Genomic DNA, 27,560 nt, shown 5'->3' with positions numbered 1-27,560 from the left:
CGGTCGACCCCATACGCAACGAAAAAAGGAACAGAGAAAACTAAAAGCGAAAGTGCAGAAGCGGAGCCCGAAAGTCGGCCGGTCAGGGGAAGAACAAAAAAACAAACGGCAAATGCTGGACGTCGATAGAAAGGCCGGAAACAAACAGGCCGCCTTGTCGCAGCTCTCACAATGACCAGCGGGCATCGGTGGATGGGACGACCGAAGTCCCGCGCGTTGGAAGCTTGCAGGAGCGCAGGGTCTGAATTGCGAAAGCGCTTGTCAAGACATCGATAAATCCATTTGCTTCGGCCATCGCGGAGGCCGTCTTTGCTTAGACCGACCGCAGCTGGGTCGCGTCGCGTGCTTTCCCGGGCACACTTTATTTATTATTCACGGGCAGAAGAACGGCTGCTCCATTTTTATGCTCTTGCTGTTTTTCCTTGAGTCGCCGCGGCTTTACTATACACCTGGACGCCGGCGACCTGGTATCGCCCGGCCCTGTTTGCTCACGCTTGGGTGCGGAAGCTTTCCGTGGAAGGAGGGTGGAATGCGAGATGCTTCCGGTTTCTCCGCCTCCTCCCTCCCACTCTCCCCTCTCTTCCCTCCTCCTCCTCCTCTTCCGATGTACTCCTTTATCTTTGTGGCTTAAGGAGTCCAGAGGATGCCAGACGCTGCGGCGTCGAACGGGCGCGCATCTGTGTTGAGGCCGCGGCGTTATCTGCGCACACGCCAAGAAGGCAGGCAGGATGACCGCGCGGGAGAGGCGACAAAGGCAGGGAAGAAAGACGCCTGGGGTCGGGGCTAGGTTAGCAATGTAAAGCGAGGCCATTGAGCGAGAAAGAACAAACGGCCCGTTGCTTTGTGGTCAGTTCCGCACAGTCGGGTGAGAGAAGGTGCCAAGCACAGTTTCAAGGCGGAAGAAGCTCCCGCCGAAGCACGAAACGTGTTTGCTCCGCTGGGCTCACTCGCGGGGAGTTCGGCGGGACTTTGGTTACGCATCGCTATTAAAAGACGCTGGGATTCAGGGCATAGGAGATGGCTTTTCACGGAGGATTCTCATGCAAATCATAGCCGCCAGACGGCGCTTTCAGGCTGCACCATGAAGAGTTACTGTGTAAATACCAACGGAGGCAAAAGTAATAGACCCCCCCCCCCCCCCTCTAAGTTCCGGCCCGTGACACTCTGCGTAGAGGCGCCACCTGACAAAATTTCTGGCGTCTAGACAGTGGGCCTGTTTCGACGCCATAAGTGCATCATTTGTCAGGTGGCGCCCCCACGCAGAATTGCACGGGCCGGAACTTGGAGGGGGTTCTGTTACTGTTGCCCCCGATAGTACATAGAGTTGAGTGTAGGTCTGTAGAATTGCGGCAGAAAGCATTCAAGTTATGCGGCAAAGCAGCAGAGTGAGACAAGCTTTCTGAGCCTTTTACTCGGTATATTTGTAAAATCAGCACTGTCAACGGCGAAATATGGAGAACTAAATTGCAGAAAGTTATTACTCGATGATTTTCCCGCCCGAGTTGCTCCGTATAATGTCTCCTGCAAAACACGAAGCGCGGCTTCGCCGCATACTTTGGATTCTTTCTGCGGCAACTCGGCAGACCTACGCGCAACTCTAGGCACTTATACAGTAACTGTAGCCACGTGATGACCGCAGTCCGATAGACGCCGCTTAATCTGACGCCGAGGAAAATGTGAAGATAGCTGTATTGATTAATTACGGCGTTCTAATCGCAAAAAGGCTATACCTTAATTGAAAACTGAGCTCATATAAGCAGGAAAATGTCGGCTGCTAAAATACTGGCATCGTCTGGTATCGTGTCCGTATTAACTATCCCTTCGTCGTTTTCTTCTGCGCGCTCATTAATAGAACACATATCATTGCCCCAAGCCGGTTTCGCATGCGAACTGCGATGACGTCAGAGGCTGTTTTCTTCGCAAATCTCGGAGGATATATTACGCAGCTAATCGTTTCCAGCCAACAGTCACGGAGTTTATAATTCTCTTGACGTCATCGTCAACGTCACGACTTTGAACGCAGTGGCGAGAAAAACAATATTCTACTTTCAGCTCCCAATTTTCTAGCTATAAATATGTATTTCACTGCCCAACCATAGACAAGAGGGTCGAAAAAAGACAAGGAATTCCATATCACGTACCTTAGAACTAAAAAATGAATGTTGTCGTCTTTGTCCGTTTACTGCTGTCTGAGCGGCGCTGCTTAACGTCATCGCTGTTATACGGCCTTGGTTGGCGTAAACATATCTTGCCGACCTTCCCCTGCCTTCTATGAGCTGACTGCATGTTTTAAAGCAGATTGTCCCTGTTACTCGGAAAGCAACGATGGCACCCCCGTAAGCTGTCACGCTTAGCTGAAAACAGACTAGCGGTCACTGGCCGCATAAATGAGCACCGAGTTGGAACGCGTACACAGCGGCCCTTTTCAATGGGACTCGAAAAGCCCGGTGAAGGTCGAGTTCATTGAGAATTAATTGATAGTGCCAATGTGACAGGGTTGCAAACACCACGTTGCTGACCTGAATTTTAAGTAAGAGCCATTACAACATGTTCATTCTCTTTCAGTTTCTCCTTTTGACACATACAGAACGAGAGGTATAACGTTATGGTGTCGTAAAGGGCGGTCTTCTTAATTCACAAGCTCAGCGGTGTGCTGAGCACGTCGGACGATCAGAAGCTTGTGGCCGAGGAAGGAAGGGACAGCCACACGAGGCTTCGGGGGTGTAGCTGATGGACCAGGGGAGGGGGGGGGGGGGTACAGAAGAAGTCTGCAATGTGTCCGTTGCTTCAAGGACTGGGACCATGTTTGCCTGGTGGTTCGTACTTAATAATAATAATAATTGGTTTTTGGGGAAAGGAAATGGCGCAGTATCTGTCTCATATATCGTTGGACACCTGAACAGCGCCGTAAGGGAAGGGATAAGAGAGGGAGTGAAAGAAGAAAGGTAGAAAGAGGTGCCGTAGTGGTGGGCTCCGGAATAATTTCGACCACCTGGGGATCCTTAACGTGCACTGACAGCGCACAGCACACGGGCGCCTCAGCGTTTTGCCTCCATAAAAACACAGCCGCCGCGGTCGGGTTCGAGACCGGGAACTTCGGATCAGTAGCCGAGCGCTCCAACCACTGAGCCACCGCGGAGGGTTCGTACTTAGCCGGAGTTCAATATTGGCCGCCTCTCCTGCTAGGACCAGCTGTGGTAACGAGCGTTTACAATGGTCAAAGCACTGTTACATCACCTATTCGAAGCTTCGCATGCAAAGGCCATTAAAAATTGAGGCTCTATTTAGTCTCAACTCGCACTGAATAACCGGCCCAAAAAAGTAGGCGAATTTAGTGTCAGCACTCAAGGGGGCACTGTGTATACGCTCTTCTGCTACTCCCAGGAGTGACGTCACGAAAGCCTAATCGAGCAGCTTCAATGAGAATGTATTTTCTTTTTATTCTGAAAGATCCTCGCATTCGTCAGCGTTTTGTAGCGGGCGTTCGCTGAGCGGCGACACGCGAGGTCTCATTGGTAGTGATGGCTGCTGGACTGTCAGAAGGAGGTACTGGAGGTGCACATCTTGCTTTGGGGAGGAATCCAGGATTATGCCAAAGCATGTGAGTGACGCTGGTGCCCTTCATGGGGAAACTTAGCGGCTGGCATCCCGTGCACAAAAACCCTGTTTGGCACAGAGTGAACCTTGACGCTAGCGAAATGACCATGAGCAATCACCCTATCCAGCAACGTCGATAATATTCCCGTCAAAAGTTACGCCTAAAAGCTAATGTGGACGGCTGTAGTCGAAGGACCATCATAAAGAATGAGCATGGGCGCACAAGTTAAGCGCACAGGCAGTAAGATGGCATAATCTCTGGATGTCCTGTTTTTCATGACTTCAGTAAATGTTACGAGTTGTGCGTGCTGCAGCCCGTGGCCGCGTTTCGATGGAGGCGGACCGCAAAGGAGCCCGTGTGCCATGCGATGCCAGTGCACGTTAAAGATCCCCAGGTGGTCGAAATTATTCCGGATCCCTCCACTAAAGCACCTCTGTCTTCATTTCTTCTCTAAGTCCCTCCTTTATTACTTTCCTTACGGCGCGGTTCGGGTGTCAGCCGATATGGGAGACAGATGCTGCGCCATTTCCTTTCCCCCCAAAAAACCAATTATTATTATTATCTAATTTAAGCCCCATGCGCTTTATCCTCGCCTCATTCGCGATGCGCTTAAGGCGTTGACATCACTGACAACGCTCACTGACTCACAGTGCTGTTTGTAGATTTATAAAAAACTGCACATCTCCAACCAAAATTTTAACTTTAACCCCCCCTACCCCTCCCCTCCATACTTTATTAAGACGCCAGCTACTGCCCTCAGTCATCCCTGGTGAAGGAGCCGAGTCGGCTTCGAAACGTTGGGTTAGTTAACAATTTGGTTGGAGATGTGCAGTTTATTATAAGTTCTCAAACCCAACCAGACAGGCAAATCTGTCAAAATGTTTAGTTTTCAATCTGTTTGTAGATTTGTACTCGTCTCCTCGAAAGTTCCGCAAGACGTGCGCGTCTTTCGAAAACGCTCATCGGCCGGATGACAAGCGCGGCACTTCGCTCTGAACCGAGCCTTCCGCGTCCCGGCGTCCTTGAAGAGACGGCCGCAGCAAAAGGGACAAAGACTCTCGAGTGCGCGGAGCCCCAATGGCCAACGTCGTTAATAACCTTTTTTTTTCTTCTCGCCTTTCTGCAGGCTTCCGTGAGCACGCCCGAGGCGCCGCACGTCGGCGTGACCGATCCCGAAATGAGGACGCTTCGGTCACGCGTGCCTTGGCGCCGCGAGAGGTGCAATCGGACCGCGGCGCATCGGGGGTGGTTAACGCGAAGGTGCCTTTACTCCCTGGCGCGCCTTGTCCGATCTCCACTCCCTGCTAGCCTTTAAGGACGCCGAAGCCGCCGTCGCCTTTCGGACGTCAAGGTCTTCGTAACGTTCCGCTTATAGGCCGATCTGTTTTTGCTTTTCTTTTCGTAGCATATTCGACGTCGTTCCCACAGCCAGAGCAAGGTGCGGTTGAAGCTTTTAGCTTTTATGGGCGCCTCCCTCGATAGATTCCACGGTCCGTCCTTGTTTTCATTCTGTGCGTTTTGTGTCCACCTCAAGAGGTGCGGAAGCATTTGTTGGGATATTTACCCGCGTTTTCGCACACCTCGTGGCGAGAACATGGTTAGTAGGATCTGCGTGGAAGCTTGAAAGGATACTAAGAACAAGGCAGTGACCGAACTTAATTGGACTGCACACGGGCCATCAAAGCAGACAGTAAATGCTAAGGCTTTCATTTGGGCGTGTCCGGGGTGTGTCCTGTCTCTTACCCTTGCTTTGGTCCTTGTCTGTGTTTGCGCTAGTCAATATCTTTCACTGCTCCCACCAAAGCAGACAACCACTGGTGCACCAGTGACAGTCTGGATAAAGGCGGAAGAGAAGATTTGTAGGGTACGGTGCGGTTCGGTACGGTACGGTACGTTACGGTACGGTACGGTATGGTATGGTATGGTATGGTATGGTATGGTATGGTATGGTATGGTATGGTATGGTATGGCAAGGTAAGGTAAGGTAAGGTACGGTAAGGTACGATACGGTACAATACGGTAAGATACGGTAAGGTACGGTACGGTGTGGTAGGATACGGTACGGTACGGTGGGATACGGTCAGCTACAGTATTGTGTAATTTGATATGCTATAAAAAGGTATCGTATATGGGGTTTAACGTCCCAAAGTGACATGGGCTGCGATGGACGCGGTAGTGGAACTGCGGGTTAATTAGGCCCCTGGGGTTCTTTAAGGTGCACTGACATCGCACAGTACACAGACGTCTTGCGGTTCGCCTCCATTGGAAGGCGGCCGCAGTCACCGGGATCGAACCCGCGCCTTAAGGCTCAGCAGTCGAGGCGCCCTACTACTGAGCCATAGCGTCGGGCGAGTAATAAGTCCACAGGTATATGATGGTTGCAACTAACGTGCGACAGTATCCCTAGAAGAGGCCACTGCCTAGTAGTGCTTCAGACTCGGATAATAATAAGGATAGTGACTACTGTGAGAGAGTTGATGACGGCGTTTCTTCGTGAGATTATGCTACTACGAGATGTCTCCGTGTTTTTAGCGCAGCTGTATATGGTAATGGAAGCTGTCAGTCGTAAGGAAACTAAACATAATGGAAGTTGACGTCAAAATCCCGCGATCGCTGTGGCGCGGATTTTCGCTGTCAACTTTGCGTTCCTTGTGTCCGTGCATTTATTAGCCTTCACACCAAGTATTCCTTGACGGATGAGAAAAGAACAGACTTGTGTGACGTCTACGAAATGCGCCAGAAGTGTCAAGACCCGACGAAAAAAAAAACATTCTGCCGAGTGACGTTTTGCAAGTGCCCGGTCGTGAGTCGGTAGAAAGGTACATGAATACTGCCCACATCGCTAAACCCGCTTGATTCGTGGCTGCCTCTGAGCTCGTAGATGCGCCGTCTGCCAAGGCCACATTGTTTCGCTTCAAGGTTGTTCTAATTGTCTGCACGTTGTGTCTTCCACACCTGACTCCTTGGCAAGAGCAGTATTCCAAGATGCTTTAACGCGCACACTGTCTAGTCCTGCTTGGGTGTGCAGCGACGCTTTTGAGACGTTCTCAGTGCTTCGTGCTCACCTAATTGTTTACCGTGCACTCTATAAACACAAAGGAGTAATAAGGGGATAATATGTCCTTTAACACACTCCCTTTCTAAAACGAAGTGTGTTAAAGGACTTTTTACTTGCTTTTTACTCTCATACAAGCGTATATTCGTGCTTTGAGTGATACCGGCCCACGCATACCGGTCACACCCTAGCCGGACAACCCATTGTTTGCCACCTTCTGGTGGAACACATTTATGGTATATTCGATATACAAGCGTAGCGCCCTGGAAAATAACACCGAAAGTTTTTCTCTCCCTCAATCCTTAATCCCTGTCTGCCTAGAAGTTGGGCACCGGACTGAGTTGCGGTGCAGTGATGCTGCAGGCATTCGGGAAATTTTCTTCTTTTCAGAGAACCTGAGGAGTAAAATATGACGAAAAGGAATTTTTTGCTCTGCTTCGGGACAGGAACTGTCTCTTTTTTTTAGCTGCTGAAATTTTCGACGTGCATCAAGGAAAAGGGGGTTCAAATACGAGTCCAATAAAAGGATGTTTTGATCACGGCATGAGACATTACTATTGCTGTGTAATCTCACCGCGCCATGCACCGTCTCATGTCCTTCGTTTGCAACGCATAAAGCTAAAGAGACAGGGATTGCAGAATCTTTTAAGCGAGGAAGAACCGAAGGAGTGTGAAATTCCGCGCATCTATAGCTTACTTGAAGGTTTGGTGAAAAGGAGAAGAAAGGCGAAATATGAATTATTCACTGCAAGAAAACGCAAGGAGGATGTCTAAACGCTCCTTCGAGGCGATTTGTATAATCTTCAAAGCGCGTTCACATGTCTGCATGAGTGACGCAAAGTGGCAGCCGGTAAAACTGCTGCCGTCTGCAGGGGACGCGTAGCAATCTGCACAGTGGAACTGGAGTTCTAGTGTTAGCAACAACGGCGCCTTTCTTCATGCAGTGGCTGCAGCCCTCTTGTTGTCTCTCTATGAGTCCATATACAGGCGCAGACGACAGCAGACATGACTGCCCCCATCTACATATGCGCGCGGAGTAGTTGAGGCCTTGACTGAAAGAGCGCTAGAAAGACAAGAAGGCAATGTACAGGCGCACACTACCAACTGTTTACTCAGCCGAGCAGGACGCATGTTTATGCATGTCAGAAATCACTTCACATTATTCATCTCCACGGAGCCATGAACCCAGCCAGCCATACGATTACATATAGGTCCACGTATCAACAAAACGAGGCACCGGTAGACGACATGCGCAAAATCTAACGTCATCTACGGGTGTCTTGTTTTTATGATATATGGATCCGAATGTTATCGTATGGCTGGTTGAGTTCATGGCCCAGCGGATATGAGTCGTGTGAAGCGATTTCTTACACGTATAAACATATGCGTCATGATCGGTCGAATAAACAGTTGGTAGTGTGAGCTTATCTGTAGTATTTCATGTCGTTCGACTTAGTGCACTTTCAATCGAGAACAAGAACCGATTCGCCCATGAGAGTCCTCCTAAGTAGACGGATTTGTCTCCTGATATCATCAACATTGTCAGCGCAGCTGCATCGACTGCCGGACAGAAGCTTCTCTCATTGATTTACTTAACCCTTTCCGACGCCAGCAGTGGTCACCTCATCCCCGCAAACTTCCCAATCACGTTTGGCTACCTGACTCTCCGCCGCCTTCTGCTACGCTTGCCTTCTGACAGAATCGACTCCGTTGCCCCAGAGTGTCATAGATTATCTGCTAGCTTCGCCATACATGTCCTGCCCATGCTCATTTCCTTGATTTCATCTAGGATACCATCAACTTGCGTTTGCTCACCAACCTTCATTCCCGTTGTGGTGTCTGCGCGCGCCGCTGATAAGGCACTCCGCGAAGTGCGCATGCGCCAGAGGACGGTTGAAAGCCGAGCATCGCCTGCGAGCGGTCGCTGTTCGGTCCGAGCCACGGACCCATAAGCATGGAACAATAAACGTCGTTTTGGTCGGGAACCTGTCTCCTCCTTGCCACGGCTGTCGAACACGTAACTGGCGACGAGCATGGGATTACGAAGCATCGCCCATCGTGAAGAAATGCAAGTGCTGCCTGCATTCAACTCTGCTGAAATTGGGCGTTTTGAAGAGTGCTACTGATGCGCTGAGTGATATCGTGATCGAAGCTGCTGCGGCTTCGATGCAGTTCGCTGGCCAACCGGGCCAAATGGAACCGTTCGATGCATCCGCCAGTGACTGGGCGGCATACGAAGAAAGGTTAACATCGTTCCTGAAGGTGACAAGGTGCACGCATTTGTGAACATTCTAGGTCCTAGAACCTGCGGTCGTCTGAAATCGTTGCTAGCCCCGGAGTAGCCGTCTACGAAGAGCCTGGGGTTTCTGAAAAAGACCCACCTGGAACACCTGTCTCCCAAGCCTTCGGTCATCGGTGAGCGGGCCAAGTTCCACAAGCGACAACAGCACGAAGGCGAGTCGATATCTGATTACGTCGCCTAGCTTCGGAAGCTCTCCCGGTCATGTGATTTTGGAAGCACCCTGGACGCTTCACGTGCGGTCTGCTAAGAGAGGACATGCAGCGCGTGCTACTCGCAGAAGATAGCAAGCTCACGTTTCAGAAAGCAGCTGTGCGCGCTGTGGCCATGGAAGCTGCAACAAAAAGCACTGCTGAAGCTCGCACTTATGTGCCAGTGCTTACTTCCATCCGTAACGTGCAGGCTGCATCGGATACCAGGCAGGAGGTGTTTCCGCTGCGGCTCGCAGAAGCACACAAACCGAGGATGTCCCCACGTAGGCAGCAAGTGCTACCGGTGTAGCCGGAAGGAGCACATTCAAAAGGTGTGCCATAGCGCTGGGGGTACATCGCATAAGAAAAGGCCAGCCGAGGACAAGGTGAAAACGCTAAAGGTCGACGGGCAGCCAGTAACAGTGGCTTTAAAGGGCGTGTCTTCATCAAAAACTGAACCTATAATGGTACAGATGACCGTGAACGATGTTGTTGTCAGCATGGAGCTAGACACTGGTGCCGCTGTATTAGTTACGCCTTTTAAGCAATATCGCAGACTTCTTCCAGCGGCTAGCCTCGAGCCAACTACCGTCAAGCTTCGCACCTACACGGGAGCCCTGGTCCAGCCACGAAGCGTCTTGACAGTGAACGTGCGACACGGCGCAAACGCGGCGAGCCTTCCTCTCTACGTGGCCGACCAGGAGGGTTCTTCACTGCTGGGCCGGGAGTGGCTTCACGCCGTTCGACTGAACTGGAACAAGATCTGGAGTGTTCACCTTATGCCAAGGTCAGATATTTTCATTTCTGGTCGATTGGAAGATAGGCTGCACGCTGTGCTCGAGAAGTATGACTCCGTTTTCAAAGATGAGCTGGGCACTATTACAGGGGAAAATGCAGAACTATACTCCAGACTGGATCATAAGTCTAAATTTATCTAAGCAAAAAACGTTCCATTAGCTTTGCAAAAAGATGTGGAGTCTGAGTTGTCCAAGATGAAAAAAATTGGCATCATAACACTAGTCCCCACGTCAAACTATGCAACTCCTGTGGTACCTGTAATCAATGGTAATCAACCTGTGTAATCACTGTGCCCGTCCCGTGCACTTCTTTCTGTGTCACTGTCGTTTATGTAGCTCTGGAAAACTACTTCAAGAAACCATGGAGGCATACGCCTTTGCGGCGATTTGAAAACTACGGTGAATCCCAGTCTTGACATCACACGGTACCCCTTGCCTAAGCTCGATGACTTGTTTGCAGCGCTTTCTGGAGGCGTACATTTTTCAAAGATCTACCTGAACCGCGCCTATCGGCAAGCGGTCATGCTAGAATCGTCGAAACAATACCCTAACATCGAATACGAACTTCGCAGAGTGCCTTATCAGCGGCGCGCACAGACACCACAGCTGCCTTCCTGTGTACCGACGTTGCCCCTGGCATTTTTCTTGCCATAGCTCTCAATTTGATTTCGAGCCTATCCGTTAGCCTTTAAGTTCATTCCTCACAGGTGAGTATGCGTGAGATGCCGTTTCCTCAAGTGGAGCAGGTGTGTTCTGGGAAAACAGTGTAGGGGGGCCGGCCAAGAATCACCATGTTGCTTTGTCTGCAGTACGCACCGCCATCACGCAAGCACACACCGAAGGCTTTGCGCCGCCTGGGGGGATGGGGGGGGGGGGGGGCACTGTTGTGAAGGACATTGGTCCCACACTCGGTCGGCCGCTGGGGGCTCGGCCGGGCGGCTCCGAATCGCCGTAATCGTTGCGAAGGCCGTTCACGACTATTTGCCTCAGTTCGCGCTAATAGGGAGAAGCGAATCGCTCGGTATCGACCTTCGCGTGAAGATACCGTCTTCGTTTGCTTTGTATTGAACAGAATACTCGAATGGTCTCGTTTTCCCCGCTTCATGGGCGTACCGCACAGGCCGCTCCTTTCCGCGCTCATGTCTATGGCCTCAATCAATCTTCATTTGGGCGTGCAGAATCGAGATATTCACGTTACGTAAGTGATTAACTGCGGAGAAATTAGGTCACAATACCAAGAACTAAACTGTTGAATAAACGGCAGCGGGGTTCAAGACATTGAGTTCGCAGACGATGAGGGCATCACTTTCGTTGCCTAGAAAGTTAGCCAGAAGCACATCGATGACCTTGATGAGTGAATAGATTTGTTCGGTCTATAGAGGAGTGTAACAAGCGAATCGTCGTATACTTCTTTTTACTTGAAAGTCCGTGAACTGGTTTTTTTCCCGCTTCACAGACAATAAGACAATTGAGCTCAAGTAGTTATCTGATTTCGGTTCTTTGTGTTCGCAACCTCGGGCGATGAGTTTTGCTTGTGCTTACTGGTATACGACCCTTATTTATTCCCACTGCCCCGCGTTGCCCTACCTGACTAATCCCGCTTTTTAAGGCTCAGTCCTGAGCTGGGAATTTAAAGTTATCCATCTGCACTGTCCCTATTATTTTCGCTGTCCGCTGATCAGGTGCCCGAGGGTCATGTGGCGTTTCTTCGGCTTGAATCTAACTTTTTCACGTTTTGTTTCCCAAGCAAACCAGCATTACCACATGTCAAGTGCGTCACAGGCACAAAAAAGACAAAAAAAAATATGCCTGCGAGAATTTTTTGAACACTGCTCCAAGGAAAAGTACCTATACTTTAATTAATGCCTTTATAAGGCATGAAGTTGCGTTTTATTTTTCTATAGTATGTAGCGAAAGTGTCGGCCCCTAGAGTAATATGACGTTACACTGAACATTCTGGAAATTTACGGATTTTGGGGAACCGGTTGGTGTGTTCGGGATTGGCGTGTCGCCGGCCAGGGTTAAAGCGAAAAAAAAATGGCTTCCTTCTCTTTTGCTTTAAACTTTAGCTAACCTACCGATGCTAAGCAAGTACAGACTACATGTCGTGACTATCAGTAGCATGATTCTCAGCTGTTCATCGGTTCAAATCGCTACAGCAAAGTCATTCCAACAACTCTTGAAGGCCGACATCTCCTCCAAAGACCACGTGATGTCTTTACTGTTTTTTTTTCAATAAAGCATACGTTTAGCAGCGTATAATACCCACTAGAAGCCAGAAATTATTGACTCTATTCCCACAATGTCACCTTTTCAAGAGTTATTGGTGTGTTGTTCAGGGTTCCATGCTGCTAACGTCGTCTAAATCACCTTCGAGCTCCCTGCGCGCAAATACTTCCCATGTATTTCGCTCTTCGCGCAGAGGTTGTTTACAGTTTTGATCTAAATGTGCACTATGACGCGTGTTTATTTGACTAGATATGCACCATAAGACGTTGTTGCATGTTCCTGAAGGCAGAGCGGTTCGTACAAATCGTTGTAGGAGACGGTCACATAGAAATAATGGTCGTACTCACTGCAGCTGAAGAATTTACGCACACCCATGGAAACATCCAGACTTGAGAAATATATTTTGATAGCGCTCACTAAGTGAAGTTTTGTCCCGCTCTGAAGAAGATACACCGACGTTATGATCGTGCCACCCAAGCGGTCCTGGCTTCTCTATAGAGGTCCGGTAACGGAAGCCCTCGAGATGCTCAGTTTTGGGCAACGTCCTCGCCTTACGTTTGAAGCTCCACAGGGGGTCGTCCTGAACGAACCTGGCTAGCAGGCACGACACGTCTCTCCCGAGGCCGCTGTGTCCTTGGCGAAGAAAGAAAAGTTATACTGACACAATAGACGCGGTGGAGTGCTCGCGCCTGTCCCTGTGTAGGTGGCGCGTGAATCTCCTCACGGCGGCAGATCACGTTGAAGTGTTTGCGCGAACACACAGGCCATTCCTCGAGGCGAGCACAGCGGCTGTAACTAGCAACACGTAAAGAGCGAGAGTGAGCTCACAGTCGCGAAGGTGAAGTGTTTTTAGTGGCAGGGACTGTACGGCTGCCAAGTGTTGCGAGCTGATGCTGTTAGGTGTCGTCGCCGAAATAAAGGAATTGAAATTGAAAATTGTTTTGTTGTTGTTTTTGAGGGAAGGAATTGACGCGTTAACTGTCTCACATATCTCGATGGACACCTGAACCGCGCCGTTAAGGGAAGGAATAAAGGAGGGAGCGAAAGAAGAAAGGAAGAAAGAGGTGCCGCAGTGCAGGGCTCCGGAATAATTTCGACCACCCGGGGATCTTTAACGTGCACTGACATCGCACATAACACGGGCGCTTTTTACGCTTCGCCTCCGTCGAAACGCGGCCGCCGCGGTCGGGTTCGAACCCGAGTGCTCCGGATCAGTAGTCGAGCGCCCTAACCACTGAGCCTCTGCGGCGGGTGTGAAGGAATAGTTGTGGCATTTTCCGGAGTCATAACGAATAACACAGCATGGCCAAAACCGCAATAGACGGGTATGTGGGTGAGTTGAAGGGACTGCACGATTCCACCGTGTCCAACATTCTTGGGCAAAAATTTTGAATATTACAAAACTTTAAGGCACTGTTACAGAAATATTGAAGGTAATGGTCCATTCTTCCGTTTTCATTTTTCTTTTAAATTGCTTCCATAGCTCGCATCGAGTATTTAAGACTGCCATAGAAATCCAATGGGGAACGCTTTTGACCATAGCAAAAAGGCTAATAGCAAAAGAAGCAAGCCTGCCGACGGGAGATTTGCGCACATATTGATTGTTACAGTGAAATCTTACAATATATTAAAGCGTTGCATTCACAAACTGGTTTGCGCTCAAAAATTCTTTTGTCCAGAATTGTTGGGTATGGCTGCACATAAAGGGCGACGCACGAAGTACAAATAGCACAAACAGGGGGGGTTTGAAAGTTTTATTTGAGGAGGTGTTCGCTGTTATCCTCCAATACGGTTAGTCGTTCCCTCCTACTATGGTGAGTGCGGAGTTAAGAATGAATACGGGTACAAGAAACGTTTCCTTTGTGCTGCGTTCATTCAGTCCGTAGTCGGTTTTGGGCAATACGACCCCGCCGCGGTGGCTCAGTGGTTAGGGCGCTCGACTACTGATCCGGAGTTCCCGGGTTCGAACCCGACCGCGGCGGCTGCGTTTTTATGGAGGAAAAACGCTAAGGCGCCCGTGTGCTGTGCGATGTCAGTGCACGTTAAAGATCCCCAGGTGGTCGAAATTATTCCGGAGCCCTCCACTACGGTACCTCTCTCTTCCTTTCTTCTTTCACTCCCTCATTTATCCGTTCCCTTACGGCGTGGTTCAGGTGTCCAACGATATATGAGACAGATACTGCGCCATTTCCTTTCCCCCAAAAACCAATTAAAAAAAAATATGGCACTACGAAGACCGATACGTTGAGCAAACGTTTTAAGTGAAGCTCACGACTTCGTGATGTATTATCATGCAGTAACCATGTGACCAGTTGAAAACAATTGTGGACCACTTTGCCAGCACTGCTACCAGAGAAGGCTCAGTTATTCTTAAAGGTCTTTCTGTGCTGTGTGTTTTCCCAGGATACGCGGATATCCATTATGTCCCACCTGTACGCATACATGTAAGATTGTGCTTTCCGAACGATAATTTCTGCTGACGTCGCTGAATGGCTGAATGGACGGAAGCGGACATTGTGCAATAAATTGTAGGCGCACCCAACTACTCTCAACATTTATGTTGCGCGGCCTGTTTCCACAGCTTAACAAAAAGGACCGGATAACACACCGTCCCACAAACCTCTTACACAAGCGGTCAACTGAATCCGCGAGCCGAAGATGGTACTACTCTAGTCGACTTCACGGGTGCGATGTCGAGTTGGTATTAAGGCTCGTCCGATATCGACATCCTGGAGCCGCTATTTCAGCTCGAGTCTAAATCTGGCTAGAATCGCATTCGACGGCACCCGGCTCCAGAAGCATAGTCGGCAGCAAAAGTTTACGGGATGCGGCTGTACCAGGGAAAAAAATTATTTCGGTGCAGTCACGCAAGCGAATCGCATGAAAAGCCTGCGGGTATGTATGAGGGAACATTTATGTGACATGTGTGCCCTATGATATCATTATAAGGCGACTGGGCTGTGACTCGCTGCTGCAATAAATTTCTACCTGAGTGCACACGCATCCCTTAGAAATTTTTTTGGTGACTGCACAGTATACTTAATTATTGTACAGCATTTGAACATACCTTAGCAGAAGACAATCAAAACAGGGAAATAACAATACAGTTGATGCTTTTAGAGGCACCTTACTTTTGCGCACCTCGCCTGTAGGTCTACGTGGCTCTAACTGCCCGCAAGCTTTGCGTCTAGAACCGAGAAAATTCTGCAACGTGTTGCATTTTTTTCCAGGATAGTGAACCACTTCATCGCCCTACACATGAATGACCCATGATGTACGGTGGCGCCAGCACTAATGTCCTACGCTGTGGCAAAGCACCGGGCCGGATATTGCGTCACGCGAAAGTCAAAGAAGCGCAGGGAATAGCCCCTGTATACGAGAGGACAGGCACTAGATGTTGGACGCCGCCGCTATTTCTGTCGCTCGGCGCCCGTCGCATATTTGTTCAGTGAGCGTAACACAATTTCACAAGCAGGATTTTGCTGTTTTCATGGGGGTAATCGATCATTGAATTTGACGGAACACTGGCGAGAGCCGATAAAAAGAATTGCGCAGGTGCCGTCGTGTATTGCTTGAAGCTAAGAGCGTGCCCGCTAACGACGCAGCTATGTGCGAGCATGGTCGGCGTTGTGCATACTTTCTTAGGTCGGTGTTACATAAGTCTGAGTGCGAAGCCAGAGGTTTTTCGGTGACAGAAAGCTTGCCGAACCAACCACGGATTAAGTACTTCATTCTATGAGGGGAAAAAAAAAATTGACAGACGATAACGGCAGTCGGCAATGCGAGATTTGAGCTATTCACATGACACCTTCCACCGCTGGCAGGTGGTGTGTTACGTTGCTAGCCACCCTCTGGTATATTCCTGCTACTACTGCTACTTGGATGATCGGCTACGCCGACAACGCCAACGACGCGGAACGCCCGCCTAGATGCTGCGCTCTAAAAGAATACCGATAGTTTCTGGTCACCTTGTTCTTTGTCTCGTGTTCTGAGCGCTGTTTCCAAGCTTTTCCACAAGAAAAGTGATCTGTCTGGTTTTCTGCAAAAGCGGGCCTGTCTTTATGACACGATTAGTTGCCGGAAATTAGGCTTAGCATTTACGGTTTGATCGACAGTGTCTGCCGCTGTCTTCTCCGTGCCGCAGAACCACGTTCTAATACAGCTAATCAAAGAGTAGTTAGAAACCAATAAAGAACAAAAAAACACGCCACAATCAGATGGCGGTTTAAAATGCTTGGTCACTGGCTTTCCTGCGCGAAATATTGAACAGCTTCTATCCAGGGCTGCCGCGAAGACTCTTAGCCCTCAGTGTTGGTGAGCTGACCTCCTGGCGGTGAATGTCGTACAAAGTGAAAGCAGCATACTCAGACACAAAGACAGTAGGGCGGGACGGAAGATTCAGCAGAAATCCAACTCACCATCAGTGGAGTCCACTTGCTTCTCGAGCTCTCTGCCATTCTGCGCCTTGACCACGGCGGCGACCGCGATGACCATCCAAGCGAAACTCCTTAGGCACGTCATGGTGCTCCTTAATTCTTGCCTTTTCTGGCTCTTCCAAAACAGACGAACTCTTCCGATGGGAAACAGCTGGTGTCGCGGGTCACTATAAGATCGCGGTTATGGTTCAGGGAGAAAATACCCGCTGGGAAGAAGACAAAGACACCGTGTTCAATCCAGGAACGTCCCGCCGTTCCTCCGGCAGCCGAAGTTGGGGAGCAAAAAAAAAAATGGGCAAAGATAGCGTCGCGCTGTCGCCTTCTCCGCACTGCGCGAATGCGTTTAGCCGCGTCGACGATGCGAGACGCTTTTGCGATCGAGCAGAGAAACAGGGGCTCTCTTTCTCTCTCTCCCTCTATGTGAGACCGCCGTCTGGGTCAGTCCTGGAGAGAGGCCGCGGGTCGAACGGCACTCGACGAGGCTCAGCAGGAGCGGCTGTGCAGCGCTGGGAAGACGACGCACCGGGTGAAACGGGCACAGTCGAACATCACCCGGCGAAGTTCGCGGGCGGCGGTGTCCGGCGGAAGAGCGCGGTAGTCGACGCGGTTGGCGCGAAAGCGAATCTGAGAGGGGCGATGGTCGGCTGTAGACGGGGTGCGCCGGCGACCGGTCCGGCGGTGGAGGAGGAGGACCTCAGCCCCCTCTCCGCACTGCGGAGCTCCTTCGCTTCCCAGACACTCGGTCGCCCTGTGCCGTTGCTTTTTCTCCTCTCCACAAGATCTGGCTTTGATACTCAAAGAGCAGCTGAGTCATAAGGCGAACCAGGAAGCTATAAAACGCTACTCACACGCCAAGCACGCTCGACGCCTGAGGGCAACTAACTAGCACGCAGGCAGCTTTGAGATACATTTTGATATTTCGTATAGCCATATTGCTGGGCTTGAACAAGTGCTGGCTAGCGGAGTGAACTTAATAACTTTGAAGTGTTGTTGTAGACAGCCACTTAGAGTGAATAAAGTTGCACGTTACCAGAAGCATAACCTTGAGCACTGCCTCGGTACAACAACCGAATCTGTTGTTATTAAGTCAAATTTATACCGTTTATTGATGATGTCGTTAGGGAACAAAGGGGCGATGCACCGTTCACTAGCAGCTGTTGTTGTTGTCTTTGAAGCTATGGAATATACCCACGAAGGGGAGGGGGGAGGGGAATTAGCCAGTTTGATGCAGATCCAAACATGAGCAAAAACTGTCCAGACTTATCTCAAATGCTCACAAATAAAAATTGAGGAATCTAGGAAATTTATTAATGAATTTTTAGAGACTTCGGCTAGCCTTTGCCAAGCTTTAAAAACTGACAATGCGCTCTGCGAAGCTAGGCTTGTGAAAGGTCTAGAGGCTGTCACCCAGTAATGGTCAGCAAAGGTCAGTAAAGGTGGGGTGAGACTTTAAGGATAGTTTTCAAAACTAGGTTGTACAGCACTGCATAAGTAGCATTCTAGTAGCTCCCACGACGCGTGAATCCTCAACTTTCTTGTCTTTAGGCGTCGCTTGGGGACACCATGTGACAATATATAGTTACAGTAAGCGAGAAACAATATATCTTAGCTTGGCGTACCATTGGGGCCGTGCCCAAAATAGGTACAGCCGTGGCCGAAGTCTTCAGGACATACGGCTCGAGTTTAGGCTGTGTAGCCTGGGGCCTTCTCGTTATCCGGAAAGTTTCTGCCGCGTATGAGAGCGCTGGGGGGAGGCAAAGGCAGGGTGTTTTAGCTAACCTTTGCCAAGCTTTAAAAACTGACGATGCGCTTTGCGAAGTTCGGCTAGTGCAGGTCAAGAGGTTGTCACCCAGTAATGGTCAGCATATTTTTAAGATGGGGCGAGACAATGAAAATTGTTTTCGAAAGTTGGCTTACAGCACTTATAATAAAAGCTAATGCTATAAAATTTGGCGCTTCTTAATCAGATCTTTCGTTACCTGAGATAGCTTCCCGGTATTCTTTCGAACTATCCTACCGCCTACTTCTACTGCGCACTCCGTAATCATTGATGTCAGATAATCGTGCATTGAATGAACATCAAGATCATCTTCCTCAGTTAAAGCCGAATATCTGTTTTACAGTGCTGTTTGTAAACTCCTGTGCTTTCCCTCTTATGGCTAACTCGTTAATTGTCTTCTTCTTCACTAGCTTCTTCCGTTCCCTCTTCAAGTCTAAGCTAATTCTAGACCTTACCATTCTGTGGTCGCTACAACGCACCTTTCCGAGGACGGCCACATCCTGAATGATGCCAGGTTTAGCGCATAGTATGAAGTCGATTTCATTTTTAATCTCACCATTGGGGCTCTTCCAGGTCCACTTCCTGTTTTCTCGTTTGCGCCAAAACATGAGGGCATCTAACCCTACCGATAGAATAGAACTAACGGAGCTATCAAAGTTAATAAATAAGCGCAAGGTAGCCGACATAAGGAAGTTTAATATGGAGAGAATCGAGCATGCTATAAAGAATGGAGGTAGCCTAAAAACAGTGAAGAGGAAACTAGGCATAGGTAAAAACCAGATGGATGCATTAAGAGACAAGCAGGGCAATGTCATTAGCAATATGGATAAGATAGTTAACGTAGCCAAAGAGTTCTACACAGACCTGTACAGTATCCAATGTAATCAGAGCGTTAATGAGAAAGACAGCAGTGCACAGCACTGCGTCATTCCGCCAGTAACGAAAGATGAAGTAAAGAAAGCCTTAGAAGCAATGAAAAGGGGAAAGCAGCTGGGGAGGATCAGGTAACAGCAGATCTGTTGAAGGATGGAGCGGACATCGTGCTTGAAAAACTAGCCACCCTGTATACGCAATGCCTTATGACCTCGACTGTACCAGAAGCTTGGAAGAATGCAAACAATATCTTAATTCATAAGAAGGGAGACGCCAAGGACTTGAAAAATTACAGGCCGATCAGCTTACTATCCGTTGCCTACAAAGTATTTACTAATGTAATCGCTAATAGAGTCAGGGCAACGTTAGACTTTAATCAACCAAATGATCAGGCAGGCTTTCGTAAAGGATATTCCACAATAGATCATATTCACACTATCAATCAGGTGATAGAGAAATGCGCAGAATATAACCAACCTCTATATATAGCTTTCATTGATTACGAGAAAGCATTCGACTCAGTGGAAACCTCAGCAGTCATACAGGCATTGCGTAATCAGGGGGTAGAAGAGCCTTATGTCAAAATACTGGAAGATATATATAGCAACTGCACAGCTACTATAGTCCTCCATAAAGTCAGCAATAAAATTCCAATAAGGAAGGGCGTCAGGCAAGGAGACACGATCTCGCCAATGCTGTTCACCGCATGTTTACAGGAGGTATTTCGAGGCCTGAATTGGGAACAGTTGGGAATAAGAATAAATGGAGAATACCTAAATAATCTGCGATTTGTGGATGACATTGCCTTGCTGAGTCACTCAGGAGGTGAACTGCAAATCATGATCAATGAGTTAGACAGGCAGAGCAGATCGATGGGTCTAAAAATTAACATGCAGAAAACCAAGCTAATGTTCAACAGCCTAGCAAGGGAACAGCAGTTCACAATCGGCAGCGAGAGCCTAGAAATTGTGACGGAATACGTCTACTTAGGGCAGGTAGTGACAGTTGATCCGGATCATGGGAGGGAGATAACTAGAAGGATAAGAATGGGGTGGAGCGCATATGGCAAATTCTCGCAGATCATGAGTGGCAGTTTACCAATATCCCTCAAGAGGAAAGTGTACAACAGCTTAATCTTACCGGTACTCACCTACGGGGCAGAAACGTGGAGGCTAACGAAAAGAGTTCAGCTTAAGTACAACGCAGCGAGCCATGGAAAGAAAAATGATAGGTGTAACGTTAAGAGATCGGAAGCGGGCAGAATGGGTGAGGGAACAAACACGGGTTAATGACATCCTAGTCGAAATAAAGAGAAAGAAATGGGCTTGGGCAGGGCATGTAATGCGAAGGCAAGATAACCGATGGTCCTTAAGGGTAACGGAGTGGATTCCAAGAGAAAGTAAGCGGAGCAGGGGGCGGCAGAAGGTTAGGTGGGCGGATGAGATTAAGAAGTTCGCAGGCAAAGGGTGGATGCAGCTGGCAAAGGATAGGGTTAATTGGAGAGACATGGGAGAGGCTTGCCCTGCTGTGGGTGTAGTAAGGCTGATGATGATGATGATGATAAAATTTGCAAGGAATCAGCATTCGGTATTTTTATTGTTATCTACGAATGTACTTTTTTCATAGCAGCTACTATTTGCAGAGTGCTGAAATTTTGTAAGACAGTAGCAACTAAAGCGTTACTCGACTAGTGCCTAACTTATGCACTTCGATCGAAAACTAAATTTATTATGTTTTTCTTTCTCGATGCAATGAAATTGCCACCCACAAGTGCTTTCTTTTTTGGTCAGCAAAATGCAAGGAAACTTCGGACAATGATTCTGGAAACCGTTACGTAATCAGCATTGCTTAACATTACTGAAAAATTTTGCTTACGGATTACAGTTCTTGAAAAAAAAAAGGTACACGAACTTCAAGAAATGCTGTTCTGAGAAACATTCGGCTGAAGTGAATGAAAACTCGCACCCTTTCGCTCGACGCGACAGCGAAACCGGTTGAGAAAAAGCATATCTAAAGTAGCGAATACGCAAGTGTGAAATATTTTCTGAAAGAAAAATAAATGCTCTATCAGCAGGGTGCAAGGCCTAAAAATTCAATTTTTCACAAAATTGTCTCACCCCATCTTAAGTACACGTGATTTCTAACTAACAAAGATAAACTTTGGAGTTCTTGTTATTCCTCAATTTAGCGCCGAGTTATATAGTGACAGCTGTTAAGCGGCCGTTACAGGGTTTTGCGTCGGTGTAATAGTAGTAGTAGTAGTCGGTGTAATCGGTGTCAAAGGAACCACCCGGATTATGGTTACGATAGGAGTATATAGGGAGGTGTGACGAGAGCGGAGTAACGCGTAACTAGTCAGTGGTTACCAGCGGAATCATCCGGAGGCAAGTTAGCGTGCAATGGGGAGGGTATCGCGAGAGCGGACGATATCCCCAACCGGAGAATGGTTACCGGGAGGGTATGAAGATGGCGTAGAAATAGTTAACCGGAGAGTGATTACCGTGGAATGAGGAGGGTATCCTGAGGGCGCAGGAATCCGCAGCCGGAACATAAACCCAACTATTCTGAACAACAGCAATTTCGAACGCGAACCAGTTTATGAACGCAATTTTTTTCATCTCTTTCAAGATTTCACTATAACAATCAATACAGCCGCATATCTCCCTCCGGCAGGCTTGCATTCCTTTGCTATTAACGTTTTTACTGTCATCAAAAGTTTTCCTCGTTGCTTTTATATGGCAGTCTTAGATAGATAAAGAGGAGGAGGGAAAGGCAGGGATATTAACCAGAAAGGGGTTCCGGTTGGCTACCCTGCACTGGGGAAGAGGGATTAGGGGACTAAAAGGAGGAAGAGAGAAAGGAGAAAAGGCATAACACACACACGCGCACAACGCTGTCACAATTTGTCACTCAATCCAGTCGCTCTCAAGTCCCATTAACAGAGCAAAAGATCCACGGTCCGTGGCCACAGCAGTCGACTGCCCTCAAGGCATACAAGGCACTCTTATATGGCAGTCTTAACTCCTCGATGCGAGGTATGGAAAAAACTTGAGAAAGATTTTGCTGCACATCTGAAGAATGGACTATTCCCTTCATTATATCATTAAGTGTACCTTACAGCTTTCAAAAATGCCATATTTTGTGCAAGAATACTGGACATGAAAAGTTACTGTTGGAATAATAGGATATGTTGAGATCAGAGTTATGCGTAACCGGAGTGCGGTTACCATCAGATTCCCGTGGAAAGAGGAGGCTACTAAATTAAAACTTGTTGCTGGGCTAGTGGCTACATGCATTTGGCTAGTTGGTAACTAGCCTAGCTGTAACTGGGCTAGTTGGGGACTATCCCAGCAACAAGTTCTAACTGAGTACCGTTCCCGTACTGTGGGCCCTTTTCTAAGTGTTTCCCCGCTTTCGTCTCAAGCGTCGGCCGTCGTCACCCACATAACACGGGCATCATCTTGCCGCGCCAAACACATGAAGCACTGCATCAAGAAAGGGCTAATACTCGGCGAGAAATTCGCTCTTTAAGGCGCAATGGGTCTTTCCTTTTGCTGCATTAAGCGCCTGTGCAGAATATTGCGACGGAGAGCATGGCTCTGCAATCCGTCGCTCTGTGCGTGGAAAACTTGCATAGTGCACCCAGTCTCCACTCCGCCAAGTATGTGTGGAAAGTTGAAAACAGATCTCTACAACCATAGAGATATGGACTCGACCTCATATGTTCGACTTCGTCATCATCATCATCATCATCATCATCATCATAATCGGCATCATCGGCCTTACTACACCCACTGCAGGGCGAAGGCCTCTCCCATGTCTCTCCAATTAACCCTATCCTTTGCCAGCTGTATCCACCCTTTGCCTGCAAACTTCTTAATCTCATCCGCCCACCTAACCTTCTGCCGCCCCCTGCTCCGCTTACTTCCTCTAGGAATCCACTCCGTTACCCTTAAGGACCAGCGGTTATCTTGCCTTCGCATTACATGCCCTGCCCAAGCCCATTTCTTTCTCTTGATTTCGACTAGGATGTCATTAACCCCCGTTTGTTCCCTCACCCACTCTGCCCGCTTCAGGTCTCTTAACGTTACACCTATCATTTTTCTTTCCATGGTAGGTAGGTAGGTAAACTCTTTTATTGCGCCCAAAAACAGGGGACCAGTCAAAGGACCGGTTGCGCTGACTTAGAGGAGGTCGGCGGGGATCCTTTGGGATGCCGCGGCCTCCACCGCGCGCTGGATAAGCCAGCGTTGGTCTGCTGGCTTGGAAGTACACAGGAGAGACTCCCACGTCTCTGGGGTGTTTGCGTTGTCTGTGTTGTAATGTGTACAAGTCCACACCATGTGTATGAGTGTGGCCGGAGTTGAGCAGTGTTTACACATGGGGGCTATCTGTTCCGGAAAGATCCTGCTGTATAAGAGGGGGTGTGGGAAGCTGCCAGTTTGTAGTTTGCGCCATTGGACGGCCTCGCGTCTTGTTAGATCGCGGTGTGCGGGAGGATATGTGCACCTTTTGAGTCGGTAGTGCTGGAGTATGTCCGTGTAAGTGGTGAGTAGAGAAGCGCGTGGGATATTAGTGTCAGCGGAAGCAGGGTGGCTGATCATACTCTCGGCTCGGCAGCTGAGATCTCGAGCGAGAGTGTGTGCCTGGGCGTTTCCGCTGAGCGACTCGTGGGCTGGAGCCCAAAGAAGTAAGCGAGATGTGGAAGAGGGTGCTGTAGAACGTAGAATGTGTAACGCCTGGCAAGAGATACGGCCAGCATCGTAATTGCGAATAGCCTGTTGAGAGTCACTGATGACGACTTTGGTATTAGGGTCGGCTAGCGCGAGCGCAATGGCAACCTCCTCAGCTGCGGTGACTGTTTCTGCATTGCGAATGCTGCAGACTGTGTACCAGCTGCGGTGAGGGGCGAGAGCTACCGCCACCATCGCTGGCCTCGATGGATGGTAAGAGGCGTCCGCATACGTGACGTCCGGACGTCCGCTGAAGCGTTTCTCGAACTGACGAGCCCGGTCGGCCCGTCTCTCGGCGTGGTGTTCCGGGTGCATCCGTTTGGGAATGGGAGGAATGCGGAGATTTAGGCGATATTCCGATGTAAGTTCAGCGTAACTTGGGGCCGATCTCGGCGGGGAGATCCCAACTTGCTGCAGTACCGCTCGGCCAGCGTGTGTGAGTGAGAGCCGCTCATACTGGGCGGTGAGGGTTGCTTCGATCAGTTCGCTCACGGTATTGGAGATTCCGAGAGCCATGAGCTTATGGGAAGCTGTGGACATGGGAAGACCTAGGGCCGTCTTGTATGCTTTTCGAAGTGACGCGTCTAGCCGTTCGCTTTCGGCACGAGTGAGACGTAAGTAGGGTCCAGAGTAGGTGATGCGGGAGCAGACGAAAGCTTGAACGAGGCGCAGGAGGTTGGACTCTCGCATGCCATGATGCTTGTTGGAGATTCGCTTAAGGAGGCGTCCGATCTGCACAACCGACTGGTCGATGCGTTGGATCGTGATGTTGTTGCTGCCGTTGGCCTGTAGATGCAAGCCCAGGATCCTGATGTTGTCTGTTCGAGGAATCGGGTTTCCTTGCACCTGGAGGTTGATGTCCGGAAGTATCTTTGAAGGGCGTCGTTCCGGGGAAGGAATGATGATATACTCGGACTTTGTCGCCGAGCACGTGAGGCCAACTGTACTTAGATAATCTCCGATCCGTTCGATCGCGGTCTGTAAAGTCTCTTCAATCTGGCCGTCACTGCCGCGCGTGATCCAAAGTGTGAGGTCGTCAGCATAAATGCTGTGATGCAGGTGGGGGATGTCGGCCAGTAGCTTCGGCAGGCCTATCAGTGCGACGTTAAAAAGCATCGCCGAAAGTACGGCGCCTTGCGGCGTGCCACGGTTTCCCGGAGAGATGATGGAAGGATCTCCCGTGCCGGCTTTAAGTTGCACTGTGCGGTCGGTGAGAAAGTTTCGGATGTACGCATACATGCGATGTCCGACACCGAGAGCTTGAAGTTGTTGAAGAATCGCTTCATGGAGGACGTTGAAGAATGCCTTGGCAACATCGAGGCCGACGATGACTTTCGTGTCTAGTGTACGTCTCATGCAATAGAACTCACTCGACAGAGCTGGCACAACATATGTGACCAGATGAACAACACTCCAAACGCTCGTAAGACGTGGAACCTCCTTCGACATTTACTCGACCCAGCAGGAGGCAAGCTCCAAACACGCCAACAGCTCGAGCGAATCTTCCACCAGTATCCTGGCACGTCTGACGAGCTTAAACAAGAGCTTATAAATACTTACATCCGCCCTGAACCAACAACCAACCTCCCTTTCTATCAGGGCGCGGAAAATCTCTGTCTAGACGCTCCGATCACTTTAGCGGAGGTCCGAGCAGAACTCAATCGCCTCAAGACGACTTCGGTGGCCGGTCCTGACCGCATTTCAAATAAAATGCTCAGGAATCTAGACGACGCATCCATTCATGCTCTTACCGACTATTTTCAAGAATGTTGGGCCAGCGGTACCATCCCTCAAGAGTGGAAATGCGCCAATCTAGTCCTCATCCCCAAGCCAGGCAAACCACCAACCTTGGCCAACCTCCGTCCCATCTCTCTCACGTCCTGCGTTGGGAAGCTGATGGAACACGTTATCCAGACCAGACTCTCACGATACCTTGAAGACAACCATCTTCTACCAGACACTATGTTCGGCTTTCGCCCTCATTTAGCAGCCCCGGACATTATGCTTCTTTCCATGGCTCGCTGCGTTGTCCTTAACTTAAGCTGAACTCTTTTCGTTAGCCTCCACGTTTCTGCCCCGTAGGTGAGCACCGGTAAGATTATGCTGTTGTACACTTTCCTCTTGAGGGAAATTGGTAAACTGCCACTCATGATCTGCGAGAATTTGCCAAATGCGCTCCACCCCATTCTTATCCTTCTAGGTATCTCCCTCTTATGATCCGGATCAGCTGTCACTACCTGCCCTAAGTAGACGTATTCCGTCACAATTTCTAGGCTCTCGCTGCCAATTGTGAACTGTTGTTCCCTTGCTAGGCTGTTGAACATTACCTTGGTTTTCTGCATGTTAATTTTGTGCGATGTCAGTGAACGTTAAAGATCCCCAGGTGGTCGAAATTATTCCGGAGCCCTCCACTACGGCACCTCTTTCTTCCTTTCTTTCACTCCCTCCCTTATCCCTTCCCTTGCGGCGCGGTTCAGGTGTCCAACTATATATGAGACAGATACTGCGCCATTTCCTTTCCCCAAAAACCAATTATTAAGAAAGAAAAGCCTCAAAGCAACCGCGTCTCGTACAGCGCTGCCCGCGCACCGTATCAGGGAGGCGTATAGTTTCGTTTTTGCGAAGAACGTGCAGGAAGAGCGAGCAGCTTGACTGATCTCTTCGCTAATTTCTCATTCCCACGAGAAAATGAGGAAGCCAACCTGGAAACAAGAAAAAAGGGGGGAAAATGCCTCTTTCCCACACCGCAGGCAGAGGCGCGGCATCGACGTTAGCGATAACGTGATCGCGCTTAAACGCTTCGCTAATAATAATAATAATTGGTTTTAGGGGAAAGTAAATGGCGCAGCATCTGTCTCATATATCTTTGGACACCTGAACCGCGCCGTAAGGGAAGGAATAAAGGAGGGAGTGAAAGAAGAAAGGAAGAATAGGTGCCGTAGTGGAGGGCTCCGGAATAATTTCGACCACCTGGGGATCTTTAACGTGCACTGATATCGCACAGCACTCGGCTGCCTTAGCGTTTCGCCTCCATCGAAACGAAGCCGCCGCGGTCGGGTTCGAACCCGGGAACTCCGGATCAGTAGTCCAGCGCCCTAACCACTGAGCCACCACGGCGGGGTAAACGCTTCGCTGCATGCCCCGCATTCAGCGTGGCTGCGATAGTGTCGCAGCAGTCTCTGCTAGCAAGCAGAATAGTGTACTCAGCTGGAGAATTCTGTTCTTTCTGCACCCCGCCAATTTTTTAATGGTATCGTATGTCCATGGATCGACCCGCCGGCCTGTCAACGCCTCATCACGGCAAGAAGAGGTGAAACAAGCGAAGCTGAGCGCTTGCGCTACACATGCGCTTATTCTCGATTGCTTCGTCGCTCCGTGCCGTTATGGGGCGCCGACAGGTCGGCGGGTGGATGGTCGCGCGATACCGTTAGAAAATTGGCACTGGCTTAGTTTGGTTAACCTTGGAATTCAGCGAAAACCAAGCATGCTTGCTAAGCGCCTGAGGGTCGTCCATGGCAGCTCCGCTGCACGCTCGCTACAGCCGTTCTATATATACCCACACGACCATG

The 27,560-nt window shown here is 49.4% G+C and overlaps 1 protein-coding gene and 1 non-coding gene across 3 annotated transcripts in view; both read right to left on the bottom strand.

The window, feature by feature from the left end:
• Positions 1-17,231, bottom strand: part of LOC144110489 (pancreatic triacylglycerol lipase-like) — a 102,743-nt gene extending 85,512 nt beyond the window's left edge. For both annotated transcript variants that reach the window (XM_077643425.1, XM_077643426.1), the window contains exon 1: positions 16,588-17,231. In XM_077643425.1, the coding sequence (XP_077499551.1) occupies positions 16,588-16,690 (103 nt within the window). In that variant the 5' untranslated portion in view covers positions 16,691-17,231. The remainder of the gene's footprint in view (positions 1-16,587) is intronic.
• Positions 17,232-27,036: 9,805 nt separating this feature from the next.
• TRNAS-ACU (transfer RNA serine (anticodon ACU)) lies at positions 27,037-27,108 on the bottom strand. Its single transcript has one exon. It is a non-coding gene; the product is annotated as a tRNA-Ser (tRNA).
• Positions 27,109-27,560: the final 452 nt, after the last annotated feature.

The sequence above is a fragment of the Amblyomma americanum genome, chromosome 11 (assembly GCF_052857255.1).
Source record: "Amblyomma americanum isolate KBUSLIRL-KWMA chromosome 11, ASM5285725v1, whole genome shotgun sequence".
Lineage (NCBI taxonomy): Eukaryota > Metazoa > Arthropoda > Arachnida > Ixodida > Ixodidae > Amblyomma > Amblyomma americanum.
Note: the sequence above shows the minus strand (reverse complement) of the source record. Positions and strands in the feature narration are given on the sequence as shown.